The sequence below is a fragment of the Nilaparvata lugens genome, chromosome 4 (genome assembly GCF_014356525.2).
Source record: "Nilaparvata lugens isolate BPH chromosome 4, ASM1435652v1, whole genome shotgun sequence".
Lineage (NCBI taxonomy): Eukaryota > Metazoa > Arthropoda > Insecta > Hemiptera > Delphacidae > Nilaparvata > Nilaparvata lugens.
This window is the reverse complement of record NC_052507.1, coordinates 3,783,993-3,808,214: the sequence shown is the minus strand read 5'-3', so window position 1 is coordinate 3,808,214 and position 24,222 is coordinate 3,783,993. Positions and strand designations below refer to the sequence as shown.

The 24,222-nt window shown below is 35.2% G+C and overlaps 1 protein-coding gene across 1 annotated transcript in view; it reads right to left on the bottom strand.

Annotated features, from left to right (window-relative positions):
* The window catches only part of LOC111055448 (protein eva-1 homolog C-like), a 34,790-nt gene extending 15,496 nt beyond the window's left edge, over positions 1–19,294 (bottom strand). The window contains exons 1-4 of the mRNA XM_039425650.1: positions 19,285–19,294; positions 19,066–19,241; positions 6,314–6,416; positions 2,988–3,137 (exon numbers count right to left, since the gene is read on the bottom strand). Coding sequence (XP_039281584.1) covers positions 2,988–3,137; positions 6,314–6,416; positions 19,066–19,241; positions 19,285–19,294 — 439 coding nt within the window. The remainder of the gene's footprint in view (positions 1–2,987; positions 3,138–6,313; positions 6,417–19,065; positions 19,242–19,284) is intronic.
* Between the last annotated feature and the right edge of the window lie 4,928 nt (positions 19,295–24,222).

Sequence of the window (24,222 nt, the reverse complement as noted above, 5' to 3'; positions counted from 1 at the left end):
TACAGTCCCCGCATACAGTCTTTCCCTATCTTATGAACAGTGCGACTTATGCACTGTAGCGACTAAATGGCACCTAAAGACTGAACTATTGCTCGGTTGATACTGCAACTCAGTGGAGTGATGGGGGGAAAGTTTTGGAATTCATAGGTGACTCATTCACTGACACCACCCCATTCAATAGTTTTGTGCAGCAAAACTGACACTGTTGTACTTTTTACAAAACCGCGACTGCCGGAAAGTTAAATGCTGTAAATCACCCCCGAAGACTTCTGCAAATATTGACAACAGGGTAAACATCTAGATGGAAATTCATCGATGAATTTATAATTACAGTAGAATAATTCGTTCTAGCTGTTTACCCTGTTGTCAATATTCGCAGTAGCAGAAGTCTTTGGAGTGATTCACAGCATTTAATTTGGATTTTAGTTTTATAATAATTAGCAAAGAAAGTCGTACAACGATTTATTACATTCTATTATTGATAATTCATTGCATCAAATTATTTTTAAAGCATAATGTCACTATACCTATGTATAATGTGGTGTCATAGCATGTATATATTATTTATAAAATTATTAATTGATAATAAAACAAGTTCAATAATGATTTATCATATTATATTTCATGAATTATTGCAATGGATTGAGTTATATTGATAGCTCTAGAACTTTTTGTTCTCTTACTAGCAGACTCATTTTTCAGAATGGAACAGCTCACTTTCACAAATACGTGTTTGGAATAATTATATACAGACACTAGCCGTCAGGCTCGCTTCGCTCGCCATATCCGTCTAGCCTGGACCCCTGACTGGATCGTCCAAGAATGAGATCAGCTGGCTCGCTTCGCTCGCCTGCATTTTTCATTTGGGCATTTTTATCATATGTTAGGACAATCCAGTCGGGGGTCCAGACTAAACGGCTGGCTAAACGGATATGGCGAGCGAAGCGAGCCTGACGGCTAGTAATATAATATTCCCAGGATTGAAGTAGCAGTGCCAAATCAATTTTTCCGCGATAAATGCATTTAAATCTTCAACTTGGTGCCAACCTAACAAAGTCAACTCAACTTAATGCCAACCTGACAAAATTATTAATTTAGTTGCCAGTTAACAACTGTTTCGAAGAGGTACTCTATCTAGATTATAATTCTATAGTAACATATGATATGGAAATTTCAATTATAATTAAGAGATTGGGAGAAGAAGAATATACATGCTAAAAGACGAACTTTAAACCCTTAAAAACAACCCTTAGAGTTGAAATATTGCCAAAAGATTTCTTAGTGCGCCTCTAAAGGGCCAACTGAACATAGGCTACCTACCAAATTTGAACGTTTTTGGTCTGGTAGATTTTTAGTTATGCGAGTGAGTGTGTGAGTGAGTGAGTCAGTCAGTCAGTCAATCAGTGAGTGAGTGCCATTTCGCTTTTATATATATATAGATTTTCAGTTATAGACCTCTCTCTTTTACACAGAAGATCATGTAGAGGAATACCAAGAAATATTATTTCTTATGTGTGTATATGTCTAAATAATAAGTCTGTCTATTTGTCAAATAAAGTTGAAAATTCTCGATTAGATCTCTTGAGACACTTATGTAGGCTACATAACATATGAAGAAAATAAAATCCTTTATATGAAGTAGGATAAAGTTTTATGACTGTTCTCAATAATGATGGTTTTTTCTGTTTGTTTTGTTTGTCTCAATGAATATTGACACTACTCTTAAGTAGGCTACCTTTACATGATTCTGGGTAGATATTATATGTTTTCATCTAATCCAATATTCATGAAATCTATTTTTCCAAAAAATGTTAACTGTTCAATTAGATTCATTGAGACACAATAGGTATCCGGATTTTTATGAACACATGAAGGAATCTATTTGTTTAATTAATTTGAATATGTTCGAGCAGATTCCTGAGACAATTATGTATTTTTGTCTATATTTATTATATATACACCCGGATTATCATGATCACATCCGTGAAGTAGCACATTATTTTCATGTTTCACTTGATATTGAATGAAAAAGACTAAAAAATTGTCAAAAACCACAGATTTATTGATACTTAGAAAGACCGGTTTCGGTTATTACACCATTGTCAATCTCTGATAAACAGAGATTACAAAGTTTAGATGACAGATGACATTTATTTTCAGATGAGTTTATCAGAGATTGACAATGGTGTACCATTATAAATGGTAATAACCGAAACCGGTCTTTCTAATTATCAATAAATCAGTGGTTTTTTGACAATTTCTTAGTCTTTTTCATTCAATATGAATAATTACCACAATATCAATTTCTCAACTACACAAAAAGTGTTTCACTTGAGTTATTATTATCAAATTCAGAAGCAAATAGGTTTGTTTGATATTTTTTTCAATGTATGAATTCAGGGCTATTTACTTGTATTTATAAAAAAATAATTATAGTACCTACCCTTTAAAATTAATGGAATAATAAAACAAGAATACAAATTGTAACGTAACTAGTACCGTAGTTTCGGTGATCACACCATCGGACGATAGTTCTATCATAGAGAAACAATAGCGTAAGTAGATATCCCATGGTATAGGGCGTTTATGTCGCAACTTTTACTGTTATCTCAAGCCGATTACTGTCGATTATTGTCGACTTTTACTGTTTTGACCGGGTAAAAGTTTATGAACGGCACAATATGAGAGACTACCAGCGTCATAAAGCTTCACAGGAAAAAACTACGTGAACTATCAGCTTGAGATAACAGTAAAAGCTGCGACATAAACGCCCTATACCATGGGATATCTACTTATGCTATTGTTCCTCTATGGTTCTATTTTATAAAGGTTTGATTAAGTTCAAGTTTGATAAATTGATAAGTTTCAAGTAAAATAGTTTTTAGTGGATAGTTTTATACTGATAGGATAGTTTTAAAATAATATTCGTAATTTTGTGGCAAATAAATTGCATTTTCAATTCAAATTTGAGTTGGGGAATGACTCACTCTCTTCAGGAACACCTTGAGGCTGTGGGCAGTGCATACTTTCATATTGAGTTCTGCCATAACTGGCTCTGAAAACCGCTATTCTTTGGTTGGGAGAGCAGCTCAAAGAAAATTTCTCATCCTCACAGGCGACTCGACTGTGAAATTCATCTGCAAAACAACAAAATTCATTTATCTATTTCATATTTTCTGTCATGTAACTCAGGCCAAAAAATTTATTAAACATGGAAAAACATTTACAATATGATAAAAGTCCGTTACATACTTGGATTATTCTCCTTAAAATAATAGACTTTGCTCATTAAATTGCATACTCAAATTTGACAATTTTTGTTCATCCAATCTGTTTTATTTCAACTACCAAAGGTGTCGTCTGCCATTTTGCTTGTACATGATATTGGCCAAGGCAAGTTCATGCACAAGGGTGCACTGGTATTGAATTATGAGAATTTCTCTGTCCCTCAGTCTATAGAAATATCTCTCTCTATAGAATCTCTTGTCTCTCACTCTCTCCATCTTTAAAAAAATACAGTCCACTTGCATTGGACAGAGAATTCATCATAATTCATTCTACAGCATCCCACTATAGAGTCTATGATCTATGTGTTGGGATGGATCAAAATTAATTAATCATAGTCAATTTTTCCACTAATCTGAATCTTTCTAATCTAATATTCACAACTTAAAAATTGGAGTAGCAAATATTATATAGGATATAACAGGTATTTCAGTTCGGAAGTTATAGAATCTAGAGATTTTATCAAATATTAGTGGTGTTAATCCTAAATGAACGCTCTGAATTTTGTAGAGTAATAATTGAGAAACAATATAATTCAATCGATGGACATGAATTATGATTGTATAATTCATAGAACTAGAAGCTTGAGTTATAAAAATATGCAAATCCAGTCAGCATTCAATATTCACTGGCACTGTTGCACAAAAGCACAAAAGCCGGTTGAATTTCAACCATGATTAATTCCACGAGAACCAATCAGAGAAGCCGTCTTTTCAAAAACACCTTCTCTGATTGGTTCTAGTGAAATCAACTACCGGTATGATTAAAATTCAACCAGCTTTTGTGCAGCCGGGCCTTATTCTTCCTATATTAACTTTTTTAACTAACAGATTCTAGTAACAAGTAGCCTATTAGATAGGAAATACCAAGTATTACTTTTTGAAAGTTGAAGAATTTAGAGAATTTTTGCAAATATTAGTGTTAATCCTAAATGAACGTTCTGTATTTTGTCTAATAGAGGAACAATATAATACACAGTTGTCACATTTCCCTACATCCTATTATATTAAGAGAGCAATTTCTGTATATCTGTTTATATTTTTATATCTGGTTATCTGGTTATTCATGTTCAACGGATCTCGAAAACGGCTCTAACGATCTTCACTGAATTTGGAACAAAGTAGGTTTATGATATGAAGATTTGATTGCACTAGGTCTCAACCCTTTGATAACTCGCTGAAGGACATTAAAAGGATAATTCATCCTTGGCTGAAACAGCTGAGACTTTCGTCGTCTGTGAATAGTAAAAAGTGAGCGAGTGATTCTGTGAAAATCAAAATATCGCATCTCCGAAATTCATAAGCTGACGTATAGCCAGCTGTAGAATAGAAACACGATCATTTTGGAAAATGTTGTTCTGTTTATCAATGAATAAAAGTAACGAGAGAAGCTCGGTGCCCCGATATTTTTTACAAATCATAAAAATATACAAAAACGTAAATATATACAAAAAATTCACTCAAAACATATTATAGGATGGAGAACATAAATTATAACTGTGAATCCATCGCCTTTGCCTCTAATACATGTAAAATTTGATCATAAGCGGTTTAAACTGTTTAGCTTTGAATACAAAAATAAGTAAAAGAAGAAATTGTATTGATGAGTATTAACCCAATCATGATTGAGTAGTCACTATGTACATTGTAAAGAATATAAAAACTTTTTGTGTAGTTGAGAAGTTGATATTGTGGTAATTATTCATATTGAATGAAAAAGACTAAGAAATTGTCAATCAGTGGTTTTTTGACAATTTCTTAGTCTTTTTCATTCAATATAAAAACTGGAACAAAAATTAAAAATCAAAGAACTCTTTCATCAACTCTATACTATTTCCCACAACATGTTCCAAATTTTAAAATGATTATCAAGTGATTCACAAAATGACATTAAGACTGTGCACAGCCTAGAAATAAACTTTTTACTGGTGATATTTTTCAAAGTTTTTCGTTTTGTATACTATCAAGCTATCGAAATGAAAAAGTTTTCTCAGGAAAGCATTTTTTCTGATCATTACTTTTTGAGATATGAGCGCCCAAAGTTCAAATTTTTGGGACAGAACATTTCAAATTCGGTAGGAGATAAATACATGAGATTCAGAGGAAGGCTATATTTCATGGTAGGCTATTGTTAATGTAGTAGAACAAAAATTTCTGAAAATATCAATTTTTGAGAAAGTGATTCAATTTATTAAAAATGACCAAAAATAACTTTTAGTTGAGTTATTTTTGTTAAATTGAATAACTTTCTCAAAATTGATAGTTCCAGAAAATTTCTATTCTACTGTATAAAAGTTTCTCGATTTGTATACTATGAGGCTATCAAAATGAAAAAGTTTTCTCGGGAAAACATTTTTTTCTGATCATTACTTTTCGAGATACTATAAAATTTTGATGACTATAAAATTTACTATATACAACAATACCATGAAGAATCTATCCTCCAAATCTCATGGATTTATCTCTTACCGAATTTGAAATGTTCTGTCCCAAAATTTAAACTTTAGGCGCTCATATCTCAAAAAGTGATGATCAGAAAAAAATGTTTTCCCGAGAAAACCTTTTCATTTTGATAACTTGATAATATACAAATCGAGAAACTTTGAAAAATATTACCAGTAGAAAGTTTATTTTCAGGCTGTGCACAGTCTTTTTGTCATTTTGTGAATCACTTGAAAATCACATTGAAATTTGAAACATGTTGTAGGAAATAAAATAGAGTTGATGAAAGAGTTCTTTAATTTTTAATTTTTGTTTCAGTTTTTATACTCTTCACAATGTATATAATGACTGCTCAATCATGATTGGGTGAATACTCATCAATACAATTTCTGCTTTCATTTATTTTTGTAAATTCGACTTTCAACTAAGTTTCAGTTGTTAAAAGTCGAAACAAGTTGAGAGAAATAAAATAAAGTAGGCGAAAGGCGGTTTCCAGTTTTTAATTTTTATGTAAATACGAGTAGCCCTTACTAGGAAAATGATTATGAACAGTTATCTCTATAATTCTAATTGAAATAATATCATACTTGGTTCGCACTTGTAGGAAAGCCTGACATGCTGGGCACATGAGGATCGTTCAGCAGGCTGGAAAAGACAGTTGCTTTTTTTGCGGCAAGTTTCCACAGCTCTCTGCAACAAAGAATACTAAAACGTCTCATTAATATTGCTCAAATAATTAAAAGACAATGCCAATGGTTTATTCACTAAAATCATAGAGAAACGATAGCATTAGTAGATATCCCATGGTTTATGTCGCAATTTTTACTGTTATCCCAAGCCGATAGTTCACGTAGTTCTTCCCTATGCAGCTGTGTGACGCTGGTAGTCTCTCAGATTGTGCCGTTCACACACTCTCACCCCAACAAAACAGTAGAAATTGACAATAATCGACAGTAATCGGCTTGAGATGACAGTAAAAGTTGCGACATAAATTCCCTATACCATGGGATATCCACTTACGCTATTGTTTCTCTATTCTAAAATTCATTGGATAGTATTGGTAATATTCGTAATATCCTCATTTTTCCTTTCCCTATCATTTTTATAATGTACTTATTGTATAAATGAATACTTATGAATGTTTTCTCCAAGAAAACATTCCAATGCCTTCTACAATCCTTCTGATGTAGAGGAATGCTTCGCAAAGTTCTAAGAATAGTTATTTGTATATCTAGAGTGAAAAGTATGACTTTTTCTCCCTGTGGGAAAAAGTTTGAAGCCCGAGGTGAAGCCGAGGCAATTTTTCTGAGGGAGAAAAAGTATTTTTCGCTCGTGATGTACACAACATTTTTCCTCCATCTACATTTTTTTATAGAAACTGCAAATGAAATCATTCTAATAACTTACGTATTGGTGACAATGATTCCTAACAACATAACCTAAATCTAAAACCTAAAAACCGGTCGTCTGATTGGCACTGCCGATTGCGCTATCTATCGGCAAAAGTTGTAACAATTATATCAGCTGAGCAGCTACCAAAAATGGCTGACTCCAGATCACGCGGTTCAGATTTGAATTGCAGATCAAAAATATTTGTTGGCTGGTATTTTGAATAGAATAAAATATTTCGAAAATTGTATAAATTTTTATCGTCTACTAATATTAAGAATATAATAATTATCACACAAACATATATTTCATGAGTTTTTCAAATTTCTGGTTGTGGTATTGAATTCAGTTGACTCAATGACAGACACCTCTATTATGCTTTCTCATCTGAGCTTAGACCTTCTAACCTATTACAATGTGGTAAGTTTCAAAACAGAGATGCTCCCCATGTTATTTAAATGAAGTCACTTTTACTCCCTAGGGAGTTTTTCTGTTTTTACTACCGAGAGCGAAAAAGTGCCACTTTAGTATTAGGTTTCAGGGAGTAAAGTAAGTACTTTAGACAGTAGGTGGAGGAAAAAGTTTATTATATTCTATCCAAAATCGTCTAAACTCATATGTAGTAGCATTCACTGAAAAATTTCCAGATCTTCTAAATGCAGTAGGCTAGATATTATCATTATTCATCAGTGGAATCCAATACTCCTCAAGCTGGGTTTTCGTTTGTGGGTAAATGCCGTCATCAACCACGACAGGGAGAGAATCTCAGATTGGGTAGATTTCAATTTGTCTCAATAACCTGAAAGATTATGTTCAATTATGTTTTAATGGGGCAGGTTGAGCTTATACTTTTTCATACTTTCAAATAGCAATATGTTGTTATTATTGGAAATGTTCAATCCTTTAATAATAAAGACAAATAATTGAATCTTATTTAATCAGCTGTTTTAGCACACTTGAAATTTGGACAATATGAATGTCAACAATGCTTGCCGTCGTCGACTGCGGGAATTTACGCATAAACGAAAATTCACCAATTCAAACCAATAATGATCAGGAAGATTCCATCATGATCTAATGCACACACCACGATAGATGATAGAGAAAGAATGAAAGTGATACCATCGTTTTGTCTCTGCCCACTGTTTGAATTTGGAAATATCCCCAGGGGTTCAACTATCAGAGAATTAGTGCAGATAGTGGGGTGGAACCCCCAGAAAAAAAAAGAATCACCAAAGAAGATGAAGAAGATGACGAGGGAGAAAAGGAAAAGAAGAAGAAGAAGAAGAAGAAGAAGAAGAAGAAGAGAAGAAGAAGAAGAAGAAGAAGAAGAATAAGAATGAGAAGAAGAAGAAGAAGAAGAGGAAGAAGAAGAAGAAGAATGAGAAGAAGCAGGAGAAGTGGAAGAAGCAGGATGAAGGAGGAGAAGAAGAAGAAGAAGAGGAAGAAGAAGAAGAAGAAGAAGAGGAAGAAGAAGAAGATGGAGTAGGGAGGAGAGGAAGAGAACATTTTCAATTCATCTAACACGCAATGACCACTGCACCCACAAATGTAACTACTGGCTGCTTTTTTCCCGTCTTTCCCCTCATTTTATTTATTGTTCCCTATTTCGCTTCGTCTCTCCCTGTTCGTTCTCAATTATTTCTCACCAGGTTGAAGGAAGGGGAGAGACAGAGAGAGCGGGAGATAGAGTGGGAGAAAGTAGCTGATAGAGTGAAGTAGTGAGAGAGAGAAAGAGTGATTGATAGACAGATCTATAAAGAAAGAGAGAGAGAGAGAGGAGAGAGAGAGAGAGAGAGAGGAGAGAGAGAGAGAGAGAGAGAGAGGAGAGAGAGAGAGAGAGAGAGAGGGAGAGGTTTTTAGAGTGAGTGGAAAGTAGGAGAAAGTGTGAGCTAGTGAGGAGAGAGAAGTAGATGGAGAGATAGTGATTGAGAGAGAGTGAGAGAAAGTGAGAGAGATTGGAGGAGAGAAGTCTCACACCTTTGTTACACTATTAACTTCTTCCGGCCGTTTTGTTGAAGGCGTTTGCTGTATAGTGAGGTCCACATTATAATGGCAGTATTTGATTAACATTGGTGTTGCTATCCTTGTCTAACATTCGACAAAGCAGATAGCGTTATCCTTTACTAGCTCCGCAACTTCGCCAAATCGGTATTCAGCAATGTAGGAATATAATTATTCAACAAAATATTTAGTCTCAGTTATGAGAATTCATTATTAATTTAATCATTGAAAAATATATATGGTTGACAAATAAAATATAATTTATTATGTTAAACGAGAATGAACAGTTACTATTATATCAATACTAGCCTTCAGACTAGCTTCGCTCGCCATATCCGTCTAGCCAGGGGGCTCCGCCCCCTGGACCCCCGACTGGATCGTCCAAGAATGAGATCAGCAGGGTCGCTTCGCTCGCCTGCATTTTTCATTTGAGCATTTTTATCATATGTTAGGATGATCCAGTCGGGGGTCCAGACTGAACGTCTGGCTAAACGGATATGGCGAGCGAAGCGAGCCTGACGGCTAGTAATATAATATTCCCAGGAACAGTTCTGATTGAAGTAGCAGTGCCTAATCAATTTTTCCGCGATAAATGCATTTCAATCTTCATCTTGGTGTCAACCTATCAAAGTCAACTCAACTTAATGCCAACCTGACAAAATTATTAATTTAGTTACCAGTTAACAACTGTTTCGAAGAGGTACTCTTTCTAGATTATAGTTCTATATTAACATATGGTATATACATTTTACAATTATAATTAAGAGAATAAGAAAAATATACATGCTAAAAGACGAACTTTAAACCCTTAAAAACCACCCTTAGAGTTAAAATATCGCCAAAAGATTTCTTAGTGCGCCTCTAAAGGGCCAACTGAACATACCTACCGAATTTGAACGTTTTTGGTCCGGTAGATTTTTAGTTCTGCGAGTGAGTGAGTGAGTGAGTCAGTCAGTCAGTCAGTCAGTCATTCAGTCAGTCAGTGAGTGCCATTTCGCTTTTATATATATATATATATATATATATATATATATAGATTATGTTGAACGAGAATGAACAGGTAATATTACATCAATAAACCTGTATCAGTACCGTCTATGGAAGGCATTGACAAGACATAGGTTCGGCAACATTGTTCTCTTATCTTTCTCCACTGCCATTATAACGTGGACCTCACAATGGAAGCAATCAAAGTGAGCCTCACAATAGGCCTGAATTATCTTCCCTATAGACCTGAATTCTTTCAGTTTCTTTTGAGAAGGTTCAATGGTAGACCTACTGATAAGTGTGATTAAGTGGTGATTAGATTCTGTAGGCTGTTGGTACTTCATTGAGGTGGAGCTTGGACTTAGAGGTGTGATAATGAATTAAAACTTCGATAATTCGGACCTCTATAATTTGTAATCCTCGATAGTTCGTAGTGGAAGCTCGGACCCTTGAAAAACCACCAAAATTCGTATTAAAGAAATTTTTAATAGCAATTAGCATAATCATTGGAAACATGACCCCTTCTATTTTAGATGAAAAGTTGATCTGGCCCCATCCCAAATACAATACTTTTTGTGTAGTTGAGATGTTGATATTGTGGTAATTATTCATATTGAATGAAAAAGACTAAGAAATTGTCAAAAAACCACTGATTTATTGATAATTAGAAAGACTGGTTTCGGTTATTACACCATTGTCAATCTCTGATTAACTCATTTATCAATCGTTCATTTAAACTCGTTTATCAGAGATTGACAATGGTGTAATAACCGAAACCGGTCTTTCTAATTATCAATAAATCAGTGGTTTTTTGACAATTTCTTAGTCTTTTTCATTCAACCAAATATAATATCCGTATTATCGGATGGGCACGTTAAACTGTCGGTCCCGGCTGAAGTATGACAGTCGTGAGGCTCATTGACGGCTTAAATAAATTAAACATTCAGGCGGTGGGACCTTCCCGCAAGGGACTCCCCACCAACAAAAGCCATACGAATTTACTTTTACTCAAATATAAGCTATACTATTGATAGATATTTCAATCTTTCACTTCTCAGAGGAGAAAAACATCTGAATAGGCTTGAATAAACGAAAAAGTGACATACAATAGCTCACCACATCATCTCCGTTATTTTTAAACTTTTCAGATTTTTCTTAGACCTCTTTTGTTTTTTTTCTCAACTCTCAATTTTGAAAAAGTTATTTTCTCAATGTCTTTTGAAGATTTTTTGATGAGAGTAGACTAATTAGAAAGCTTCCAGCCCATAGCTGATGATCATAATCACGATAATGAGAGATGGTGATTTGGGAGGGGGTGTACTGACTTATAAGGGAACGTTTATTTTCTCTCTCTCTCTGTCTCTCTATCATTCTTTCTCTTTCTCTTCCTCTATGTCAGAATTAATATTCTGAGTTGTGATCAGTAATCCGGACTGATTTGGATTGGGAACGATAAGGAGCCCTGTGGGGAAATTGTTTCTGCTTCTCTACCCCGTTTTCTCTATCATGTTTCCCTTTTCTCTTTCTTCACCCAAGTTTTCCCTTTATTTGTTCTCCAACTTGACTGTATTCTCCTCTCCTTATCATTACTTCCTTCTGACGTCTCTTTCTTCTTCATCAATTTTTCCAGCTTCGTTTTTCTTTTTATTTCCTATCTTCACTGTCCTCCTTCAAGTTCATTCCTTCGTCCTCCTTCTCACTTCTTCTTCTTCTTCTGCAGATTTTCTGCATATTTCTCTTTTCTGTTTTCACCTCTCCCACTTCATCGTATTTTTCGTTTTGTTCATAGATTTTCTCAATTTCTTCTCCTTATCTACCTCCCTCTCTAGGCATCCTACAGGCATAGTTTTGAATCTCTATTCAAAATTTATTCTTGTTAAAATTTATTTTGTATTAGTTATCAATTTGAAGTTTAGATTTTCTGTTCATTTTTCTAATTTATCATAATCTTGATTTTGTTATCATATAATTATTTGTATGAAATTTGAAGAATTGTGTGACAAAGAGGACCTGGAGCTCTAACTCCATCCTTAATAATCAATCAATCTATCTCTCTTCTAATTTCTGTCCATTACCAGCTTTCTCCTTCTTTTCCCTCTTTTTCAACCTCCTCCATTTCTTTTCAACCGTTCTCCTTCCTCTTTTACATCTTCTCCATCTCCTTTTTTACCTTCTCCATTTCTCACCTCTTCCTCCTGTTCCTCTTCTTTCCTTATTCATTATTTTCCCCTTTTCTACCCTACTATCAATCCTATTTTCTTCCTCCTTCAAAATTACAGTCCAGCAAAAATAAAAATGCCTTTTTAAACAATATTATTTCTCTCCTTGGATATTATTTTTGACATCTTCCCTCCCTCTCGTTTATCTTCGTTCTATTTTATAATTCTCTTCTCCTTCTGATTCCCCTTTTCTGATTTTTTATTCGTATTTCTAAAAATTACAAAATCATGGTGTTAGAATTAATTTCCTTTCTGTCATCTTCTCCTTCTTCTTCTTCTTCTTCTTCTCTTCCTTCTTCTTTCTTCTCCTTCTTCTCCCTCTCCCTTTTCCATCTCCCTACTTCTTCCTTTCTACCCTCTTCCCTTAGACCTACTTCTTTATGTTTCTTTTTTCTACCCTGCTTATGAATCCTCAAAATGTTGAATGAGCCACTTTCATCAAAAATCATTACCACCAATATCTCTCCCTCATCTTCCTATATCTTTCATCTTTCACGGGGAGGATATTTTTAATATTCTTCCTGAAGAATGGACATTGATATATCCAAAGCTCCGCCAATTTATGTAGATGCATAACAATTTAATTATTATCTATAGTTATTATATTACAAATTGCTTTTTCATATCATATACAGTTCAATAATTATTTTCTTAGTCTATATTATGTAAATTCATCTATAATTTTGCTGTATTGTAAGCTATTGTATATAAGTGTATAAGCCAGTATATATTGTAATCTACATAAATAAAGTACTCAATCAATCAATCAATCAATCATCATTCTACACTCATTTCCTCCTTCTCATTCCTCTTTCCTTTCTCTTCTTCCTTTTTTTCTTCTTCCTAAAAACTACGAAATCATTGTGTTTATTTATTTTTTTCCTGTCATCTTATTTTTAGTATTCTCTATTTTGAGATTCTTCCCATTTATGCATTCATCACTTCTCATCCTATCTCTTCTTTGTTGCATTCTCCTTTTCTTTCTCAACTTTCACCTTCTTCTCCTCTTCCTCTTACTCCTCCTCCTCCACTGATACAACCTCCTCCTCCACCACCTTCTCCTCCTCCTCCAACTTCTCCTCCTCCATCTCCTCCTTCCTCTCCTCCTCCTCCTCCTCCTCCTCCTTTTCAGAGCACCGGCCGTCGAATATTCTCAAGCCACCGCCATTCAGCCTTCCCCATAATTATTCTCCATTAGCCCAACTTTTCAAAATCGCTCTTTCCCCAGCGATCGGCAAATTTCGAAAATTAAATGATCTCATTATAAGTTATAATTAGATAGCGGTCGGTTTTGCCAAACAATGTTTCTGTCGCTCACACAATGCCTTCTCATCTTTTTGGTTTCACTAGTGAGTAGAACATCTAAAACCTATTCATCTTTTCTCAACAAATCCTTCCAACAATGAATATAGATTCTTTATTTTATCAAGACCTTCACCAAACCAAACTTTAGTGAAGTCCACGTTATAAAGGCAGTGGAATAAGATAGATGAACAACGTTGTCGAGTTTTGCCTATTCATTTTCTTTCAAAAATCCTTTCAACAATAGGTATAAATTAAATTTCAATTTCAATTCATTAGACACACACAAAACAAGACATAACAAAGAATTACAAAACAAATAAAATACAATAAAATGTTACAAATATAAAAAATCTGGTGTGGTACGCTCACACAACTTTCCTTGCTCATTGATCTATAAGCCTCATTCTTAAAAGAGGTTGATTTCGGGGATTATGCCGATTGGCGGCTAAATAATTAAAACAATGATTATACTATTGTTATTGTTCTCAGAGTACATTTTCCTTTGTTTGAATTATGATATTTGAGGATTTTTTTAAAAGTTGTCAAAACAGCTGTTCTACAAGTAAAATATCGACATGTGTTCTTTTGAATAAACTGCTCTACCTACCTACCTCACGCACGAGAAGGAGGTTACAAAGTAAATTTATCAGGGATGGGGTGGACCGCCTGTTAGTTTCCCAGGGAGGAGATTCATGCAAGTTAATAGAGCTGATATATAGGGTATATATAGCTGATATATGCAGGGTATGAATTTGAAAAAAATCGGTCAAGACATTTTTGAGAAAATCGTGATAGAAATTTAACAAAATTCATTCTTCTCAGGAATATTACGGAGCTCCTGCAAATTTCCCAGGAATGAGACTCATGTCAGTTGATGAGGCTTATGAATAGCTATCTAGGGTATAAATTTGAAGAAAATCGTTAGAGCTGTTTTCGAGAAAACCGTGAAAAACATGCTTTTTAGCCATTATCCACCATTTTTTCCGCCATTTTCAATTGAATTTTATTGAATTTCTCATTGTCGGATCCTCATGGTATAAGGACCTTAAGTTTAAAATTTCAAGTCAATCGGCTAATTAGGAATGGAGTAATCGTGTCCATGAAATTAGGGTACCTTGAATTTTTTTGGAAAGCAATACTTTCCTTACCTATGGTAATAGGGCAAGGAAAGTAAATACCATGGGCTTTGTGGTTGGGTGTGTTGGAGAAGAGAAAAAAAGAGAGGTATCTACCTAGCCAACTATAGTTTCCCATTTAATAGACAGGCGAAGAAGAGAAGAGAGAAGTGATGAGGAAAAAAGGGAAGGGAGAAATGGGGGAAGGAAGAAAACAGAGGAATGGGTACTCAAAATGAAGGTAAGCGAGTCCACTGAAAAATGAAAAAAACTAATGAAAAAACAATGCTGGAGCAGAAATCTCGAGTCATATATCTAAATGGAAGAAGAAATTACTGTATGTCCAGTTTTTTATATCCAGTTTAATTTTTCCGCTGATCTTATTGTCCATGAGAAAGTGATTTGGAATAAGGTTTATTATTTTAGTACCTATAGTACCTATGTAAATCAACTGCCTCCTTATACATCCAATATTAGTATTATCTATATATATATATATATATATATTATATATATATATATAATATATATATATATATATATATATATATATATATAAGCGAAATGGCACTCACTCACTGACTGACTGACTGACTGACTGGCTCACTCACTCACTCACTCACTCGCAGAATTAGAAATCTACCGGACCAAAAACGTTCAAATTTGGTAGGTATGTTCAGTTGGCCCTTTAGTAGCGCACTAAGAAATCTTCTGGCAATATTTAAACTCTAAGGGTGGATTTAAGGGTTTAAAGTTCGTCTTTTAGCATGTATATTCTTCTTATTCTCTTAATTATAATCGAAAAATGTCCATACCATATGTTAATATAGAACTATAATCTAGAGAGAGTACCTCTTCGAAACAGTTGTTAACTGGTAACTGGAAAAATTGATACTGCACTGCTACTTCAATCAGAGCTATTCCTGGGAATATCATATTACTAGTCGTCAGGCTCGCTTCACTTGCCATATCCGTTTAGCCAGACGTTTAGTCTGGACCCCCGACTGGATCGTCCTAACATATGATAAGAATGCAGGCGAGCGAAGCGAGCCTGCTTATCTCATTCTTGGACGATCAAGTCGGGGATCCAGGGGGCGGAGCCCCCTCGCTAGACGGATATGGCGAGCGAAGCGAGCCTGAGGCTAGTAGGTTACATATTTGTTAGCAGTGGCCCTTAGATTATAATTATTAAGTGTAGAAATAACTTCTATGTTTAGTTTTGAAGCATCTAAATTTGAAAATCTACTTTGTGAAAATACTTTTAGGACTGAAAATTTTGTGAATTGAAGATCTACAAGACTTAACCTATTTCGGACTATGTGTTATCTAAATCTAGGAGAGGAATAGCACAAGGTTACCTTATTTTTCCTCTCCCTATCATTTTGATAATGTACTTATTGTACAAATGAATAAAGAATAAAGACTCCTTATTCAATCTAGACTTTCACCAAACTAAACTTTAGTGAGGTCCATTCGTTATAATGACAGTGGAGAAAGATCGGAGACCAGAGTTGCCGATTATCAGCCTTGCCACTGCCTTCTATAGAGGATAACTGATATTGATATATCTTATGGAATATTAAGGCCCGGTTGCACAACAGCCGGTTAAATCAAAACCTTGATTAATTTCATGAGAACCAATCAAAAGACGGCCTTCTTGATAACACGGCTTCTCTGATTGGCTCTCGTGGAATTAATCATGATCAAAATTAAACCGGCTGTTTTGCAACAGGGACTAACTGTTCAATCTTTTAAAAAATGATCAATCATATTTTATTCGTCAAGTGAGAATGATATTTTTATCAAAAATGTTCACGATTAATACTGAATATTATTGAATTTAACTTCATTTTGAATTAAACTACAATTTTTTAAATGGGACTGTGATCATGATTTCGATACAGAATTTCAAGAAAAAATGTAGTAGTTCTTTAAGGTAGGCGCACACAGATCGTCATCGGACGGACAGCAGGCATCGGACGATTAGATTTGACGCCTTGTTTTCAATTGGAGTGCGCATGCCTATACGATGGGGATTTCTTTTAAATGAGTGATAACTCCCAAATGGCATCAATTTTCTTCAAATAAATGTGCAAAATTATATAAATAGCATGCAAAGTTAGTAGACAGAAGGTTGGTTACTCATCTATAGTATTTTAGTTGAAATGCAATTGGAGTGGGGGAACTGCAGCCGTGACGTAGGCTGTAGTACAGAGTAGGCAGAATATGGCATTCTTGAAAATCATATGGTGACGTATGGTCAAATTATATAACACAAACATTCTCTGATATGCAAGATTTCTGTTTCTGCTTTACAATTATTATCAAAACATTTGAATAATAAAAGTATTTTGCCATATAAAAGCAAAAACCCCACCTCCTAACCTTCCCTTTCAAACCCTTAAGGTTTCTTCATCTTCTAGGTCGTGTTTATATTTTGTAGTTTGGCTATACATCAGCTTGTGAATTTCGGGGATGAGATATTTTGATTCTCGTAGAACATGTGCTCAATACCAGCATATGTTCAGTGCATTTATATGAATGAAATTCTTCGGATTTATTGGGATCGGTTTATCGGATTATTGCAATGCATTGGTTTATCAAGATTTTTATGGGTTAATCTGAAATTATAATAGTATAACGTTGTCTATTAACGCTTTTCCAGCTTATTAACTTTTTCGTATCACGTTTTCAGATTCTTGAAAAACTTTCAACTTAACTTTATTCATACAAGTTGAATGAACTTGAAATATTTAACAACATCATTAGAATCAGTGATTCAATCGCTATAAGTATGGAGAATTTTTAAGTTCTAGGCCAATCTTGAGGGGATTAAACGACGATGTATTTGAAGATACAGTGAATAATCTGTATGCTCACTGCGAGCATTGTATTGCACAGTGTGGTTACTCTTATCACTTTTTTACTACACGTGACGTCACGCTGGCGTTCCCCCACCACTTCGAATCTTTCACCTGTGAGTGATCAACCTTCTGACTACTAACGTTGGGAGTTAGCTAGCTAAGTCGAGCTATTCGCTATCTCCAGCTATTTGCTAAGTCTGTGTTAACTCAATGCTATAGTGGTACGTTGGAAAAAAATTAACAGACGAGATAGCAGATAGCGCAGGTTTGAGTCCGCTATCTCTGTTAAAACGGCAGCCATATGTTTATAATCTTACTTTTTCAAACCTTAGACCAGTTATAGAATAGACACGCCTCATTGTATATTCATACTGAAAGTCGATGAAGCCAACATCTACTGCCATATCGCTCCATCGTGACGTCAGCATCGGAAAGAAAACTTTTCTGTAGAGTTTGTTTAGATTGTTTTCCATAGCAGATTGCGTCTATTTCAGTGGCAACGCAGCGGGAATTCACCATTCTTTAAATAATAATTTACTTTAATCTGAAATAGACACAATCTAGAAGTTTTCTATGCGATGATGACGTCACGATAGGGCGATATGGCAGTAGATGTTGGCTTCAGAGGCTAGACTTCCCAGCGTGTCTATTCTATAACTGGTCTAAGTTTCAAACTAACTTCAAGTTACACAAATTATCCGCTTGGATCACTACTGCAGTTAGCTAATAGCACATAATTAATAATAGCAGAATTAATAATTATAGGAGTTTTCTCTGGTAATAGCAAAGACCTTAAAAGATGCATAGACTCACATGCAGCGCTGGTGTCGTACTTGGAATTGAAATCCGCCATTGAGGGGGCAACCCATAAGATTATTACATACCAATGCCACCAATGCCTTTGTGATCTATAGTATTACAAATGAATAATATATAATATCTTGTGCTAAAATACCCCAATGGCGGCCTTCAATTTCAAGTAAGAGCTATCATAGGCATTGTGGGTCTATATCTCTTTAAGGTCTTTGACTAATAGCAGATGGTTTTAGATGTGGCGTTCACAATCCAGAGTTATCAAATAGCACTTTAGCTGGCTGAAACAACATTGTGAATACCCCTACAATAATTTTTTGTCTTATGCACTTACAAAAGTCAAAATTATATTTGTCATTTTTATATCCAGAAAAAGGAAGAAGAAGTGAGACAATTTTCTTGTCCAACGAATTCGACCTGTTAGAAGGATCGAAGAATACGTCTTCGCTGTTTGATCAATTCTTTCTAAAGTTATTGTGGAACATACAAACTGACAGACAACGACTTTGGCCTTGAGTGAGTCAAAAGTGAGAAATCGCTGACGTTCGTCCAATAAAATATTTAATTTATATTGGATATTTACTTCTATTTAAATTTATTTTATTTGGTTATTCACTTTTTCTCATTTTTCTAATTGTTGTACCTGAGAGACAGCATTGGCGGGAGCACAGGTGATGGCTGTTGGGGTTGAGTTGGAGCAAGGTTGTCCATATGAGGCGGCGTATAGCGAGACACGAGTGAACCCTGGACAGGAGAGAAAGAGATGCTTGTCTTCGCAGCCCTCACTCTCGTAACTGCGAAGGGTTGACGATAGCAGAGCTAAACAAAAAAAGATTATTTTGATTCATAATTCAATTGTAACTTGTGAGCATATTAGATAAATAAAGGCGATAAACATCACAAGCTTTTTACTATTAAATCAATCAATGTGAACAACGGTAAAGATGGCGGACCTGTAGAAAGATCTTGACTAACAGTAAATGGATAAATTCATTCATTGACCGAGCCATGTGAGGTCTAAAGGTGCTTACAGACTTTCGCTCTGCTCCGCAACCGAACGTCACTCCAGCAGAGCGATTGATGATCGACCGGGGAGCAAGAGTGGAACGCAAGAAGATCTAACATCTTCCGTAACGTTCATGATCGGTGCGACTGCAGAGTGGGGGCGGAGCGACTGCGGTACGATGGAGGAACGAGGGCGGTACGAGGGCGGAGCGTGCTCGTTGCGGGTTGGAAGCGCGTATATGTGTACGCAGCTTAATATTCAAGTCGACGGTTTGGCATTTCTCTTAATGTTTAAATGTTTAAATGTTCATATGTTACGCATTTACGGCGAAACGCGGTAATAGATTTTCATGAAATTTGACAGGTATGTCCCTTTTTTAATTGCGCGTCGACGTATATACAAGGTTTTTGGAAATTTTGCATTTCAAGGATAATATAAAAGGAAAAGGAGCCTCCTTCATACGCCAATATTAGAGTAAAAATCAGACTATAGAATTATTCATCATAAATCAGCTGACAAGTGATTACACAGATGTGTGGAGAATCCAGTCTATTGCTGTATTTTCATAAGGTCTATAGTTTCAATCAGGTACTTGTGGATGAGAATACTGCGTGAGGTCTACTGTTAACAGAACTACTAGTATAAAAATTCTATTGTACTAGGTCTCATCCCTGGGAAAACTCGCTGAAGGACATTAAAAGGATAATTATTTTTCATCCTTGGAAAAACAGCAGATAATAATATTATTTCGTCTTCTGTTGATGATTGATTGATTGATTAAGTACTTTATTTATGTAGATTACAATATATACTGGCTTCTACACTTATATAAAATAGCTTACAATACAGCAAAATTATAGATGAATTTACATAATATAGACTAAGGAAATAATTATTGAACTGTATATGATATGAAGAAGCGATTTGTAATATAATAACTATGGATAATTATATTGTTATGCATCTACATAAATTGGCGGAGCTTTGGACATATCAATGTCCATTCTTTGGAAAGAATATTAAAAATAAATAAAAGAATATTAAATATATAGATGATGGAAGTGAGTGAGCGAGTTCATTTGTGTGGGACTGTCAAAATAATGACTCAGCTGTTGAACTTTTGTAATCAGGTACTTAGTGCCGGTTGCAAAAAAGGTGGGTTATTTTTAATCCTGATTAATTTCAGTGGAACCATCTTTTTGAAATGGTCTTCTCTGGTTTGGTTCACGTGAAATTATTTGGGATTGAAGTTTAACCGGCTTTTGTGCAACCGGGCCTTTGTGATGGGAATGTTTGCATTTCTCTGGGAATTGATCTCAATTTACTGTGATTAGATAGAACATTTCTATATGAACTATGAATGTTATTATAATTTCTTCTTTCTTAATAATTTTTTTATGCTTTTGTACTCCAGAGCGAAGCTCGGTCACCGATATTATCATTCACATCACTAAGGAAGGTCAGAGAATACGAGTATTAATTGATGTAAAATAGAAATTAGAGGGAGAGATTTAATCGTCACTGAGATAAATTGAAAATTATTCGAAACAATCTCATTATTTAATATGAATGCAATCATCAATCAATAATTGTATTGCCCAGTAGTTAATTAGCTGAAAGATTCTTCTCATCCCGTTCTGGTTGATATTCAGTTATTCAAATTTATCTCCGCTTTATTTACAATAAATAACGGAACAATATTCCTCCATTAAATTGGATCAATCGCAGGCTTTGTCAACCTGCATTGACTTGGAGCAAATGGAGTCAGATTCAAACTGTCATTACTTGTCAAATTGGTAGCATCATTGTGCCACTCATAAGCCGTGCTGACAGTATTATAATTGCCAATATAACTATAGTGAGGTCCACGTTATAATGGCAGTGTAGGAGAAAAACGTTGCCGATCCTCTGCCTTGTCAATGCCTTCTAATGGACGGTAGCTGATACAGGTTTATTGATGTAATATTAACTGTTCATTCTCGTTTGAAATAATAAATTATATTTTATTGAGCAAGATGTAATATTCTTCAATAATTTCATGATGAATTTTAATAATTAGGATTATAATTATTAATTATACATTCAGTATCGCGTTAGCTCTCATACAGTGCAGACGTACTCGTAGTGTAGTGCAGTAGAAGTAGTGAGTCAGCAGTTGATTGTTCACGGTATTTAAGTGGAACAAAACATTGCATCAAATTTCGGTTAAAATCCGCCGTCTTTATGCAATCGTAGTGACCTACTTTCGCGCGGCCTTCAATTTTCGTTCGCGCTCGCGTTTCCGCGATCGTGAGTGAGTACGAGGGCTTTTCGAAAAGTATGTTCGCAAATTATTGACTATGGCTACGTCAAGTGGAAAATTGTTGAAACTACCCAGTTTTCTTGCCCCGGAGTTTGAAGAGCAAGAAGACGAGGAAAGCAACATCGAGAACATGGACACCACCAAACCATCAGAGATCCAGTGTTCACCGGATCGTTATATTAAATCAAATAAGCTCCATTCAGCCGCCGAGCATGCACTCTTCATCGCCTGGAAGGAGTCGGATGAGAAGAGAAAGCAGCTAGAGAAGAGCAACGTAGAACTTCAGCAGAGAATTGAAGACTTAGAATTGCGATTTCAAAAAATAGAACAGAACATTCAACAACCATGCAGTCCAGCAGTTGCTGAAAACTACTCAACTAATGAGGAGGAGTTGGCAAAAGAGACTGAGTGGATCAGGGCCCGTAACAAACGTACTACAAAGAAGAGGAAACTAAATAGTACTTTGTCTCCTGAACCAAAGAATGAGCCTACTGGTAACCATCGTCAGTTGAACAAAATCACCTCATTGCAGAAGAATAAAGGTGAGGAAGTAAAGAACAAGAAGAAAGAAACGCCACCGCCACCAATCATAGTGGATGGTATAAAGAGCCTGGAGTCTCTTCATAAAAGTTTGAAAAAAGTGACTTCAGATGAAAAATTTAGAATAAAGCTCTTGAGTAGAGAGACTTTCAAAGTAAATTCAGTAGATTCAGAAACGTACAGAAATATTACAAAAGAATTAATCAACGATGGTTTCAACTGGCACTCGTATGAAAACAAACAGGTGAGACCCATAAGAGTGATGATAAAAAAACTTCATCACTCCTGTAGTATAGAATCCATAATGGAGGACTTAAAGGCTAAGGGATTGCTAGTGGTAGATGTAGTGAATAAGTTGAAGTGGAAAACTAAAGAACCATTAGACATGTTCATGGTTTCGTTCAGCGCAGAAGAGAATGTTAAGAAGGTTTTTGAACTTAAACATATTCTGGGTTGCAGAGTAGAAGTTGAAGCATTGAAGAAAGTTAATCTAATACCTCAATGTAAGCGTTGCCAGGCTTTCAACCACACTCAGGCTTATTGCAACAAGGAGGCCAGATGTGTGAAGTGCGCTGGAAAACATGCATCAAAGGAGTGTACGAAACCTAGTGAAGCACTACCGAAATGCATTCATTGTGGTGAAGCTCATCCTGCAAGCTACCGTGGTTGCTCTGTAGCAATTGAGTTACAAAAAATACGTAACTCGAGTAGGGTAGCCAGTAAGAATATAACATCAAAAAATGTTGTCGATTCTCAGGCTCGGAATGTGGCTAATTCTCAAAGTAGGCCCACTCAACATCAAAGTAGGCCCACAGAAAAGAGAATGACTTTCGCCGAAATCGTATCCAAAGAAAATAAATCGCAGATGAAGAAAAATGAAGAAGTAAAAGACACCTCACAAATCCTACAGCTCATCTTATCTAAACTTGATAAACAAGAGAAAATAATTTCATCCCTTCAATCTCGCATCGAGAAATTAGACAATAATAGACAACAAAAACCAAAATGATTCGTTCACTAAACATAATGGAATGGAACGCAAATGGACTCTTACAACGACAACTGGAATTGGAAGCAGTTCTAAACATAGATAATGTAGATATTTGTCTCATTTCTGAGTCTCACTTTACAAAACAGTCCTACATAAAATTTAAAGGTTACAGGACCTACCACGCCTTACATCCCAACAATGTTGCGAGAGGGGGGAGTTCAATCATAATCAAAGAGAGCATTCAGCATAATGAACACGTTAAATTAGAAACTGAACGAATTCAATTGATAGGAGTATGTGTGGAAGCAGTTAATTATCGATTTGTAGTTGCAGCTGTCTACTGTCCTCCTCGATATTCATTCAGAAAAGAAGATCATCTATCAATGTTTGATATGTTGGGAACGAGATTTATCCTTGGCGGTGACTTCAATTCAAAACACATTCATTGGGGATCACGATTAACAACTCATAAGGGCAAGGTACTTTACGAAGCTGTAAGAGAGTCAAGATGTGAATCTCTTTCAACTGGAAAACCAACTTATTGGCCTACAGATACAAGTAAGATACCTGATCTCATAGACTTTTTCATAATCAAAAACATTCAGTAAACTATTTGCAAGTAGAGGAAAGTTTTGATCTCAATTCAGACCACTCTCCAATTATTCTGAAGTTGAGTGACACTATTTTACAAAAACAAAATAATTATCCCACACTAGTTAATAAGTATACAGATTGGGATGGCTTTCAGCAAGTGTTGGAGGAAAGAATTAACCTGAATTCACCATTAACAACTGCAGATCAAATAGATGAGGAGCTGGAAAAATTTGTTACTGATATACAACAGGCAGCCTGGTGTAATACTCCGCAGACTAGGAAACGAAGAACAGTAGGAAATAATTATCCATTGGAAATAAGAGAAATGATTGCAGAGAAAAGAAGAGCTAGAAGGAGGTGGCAGCAT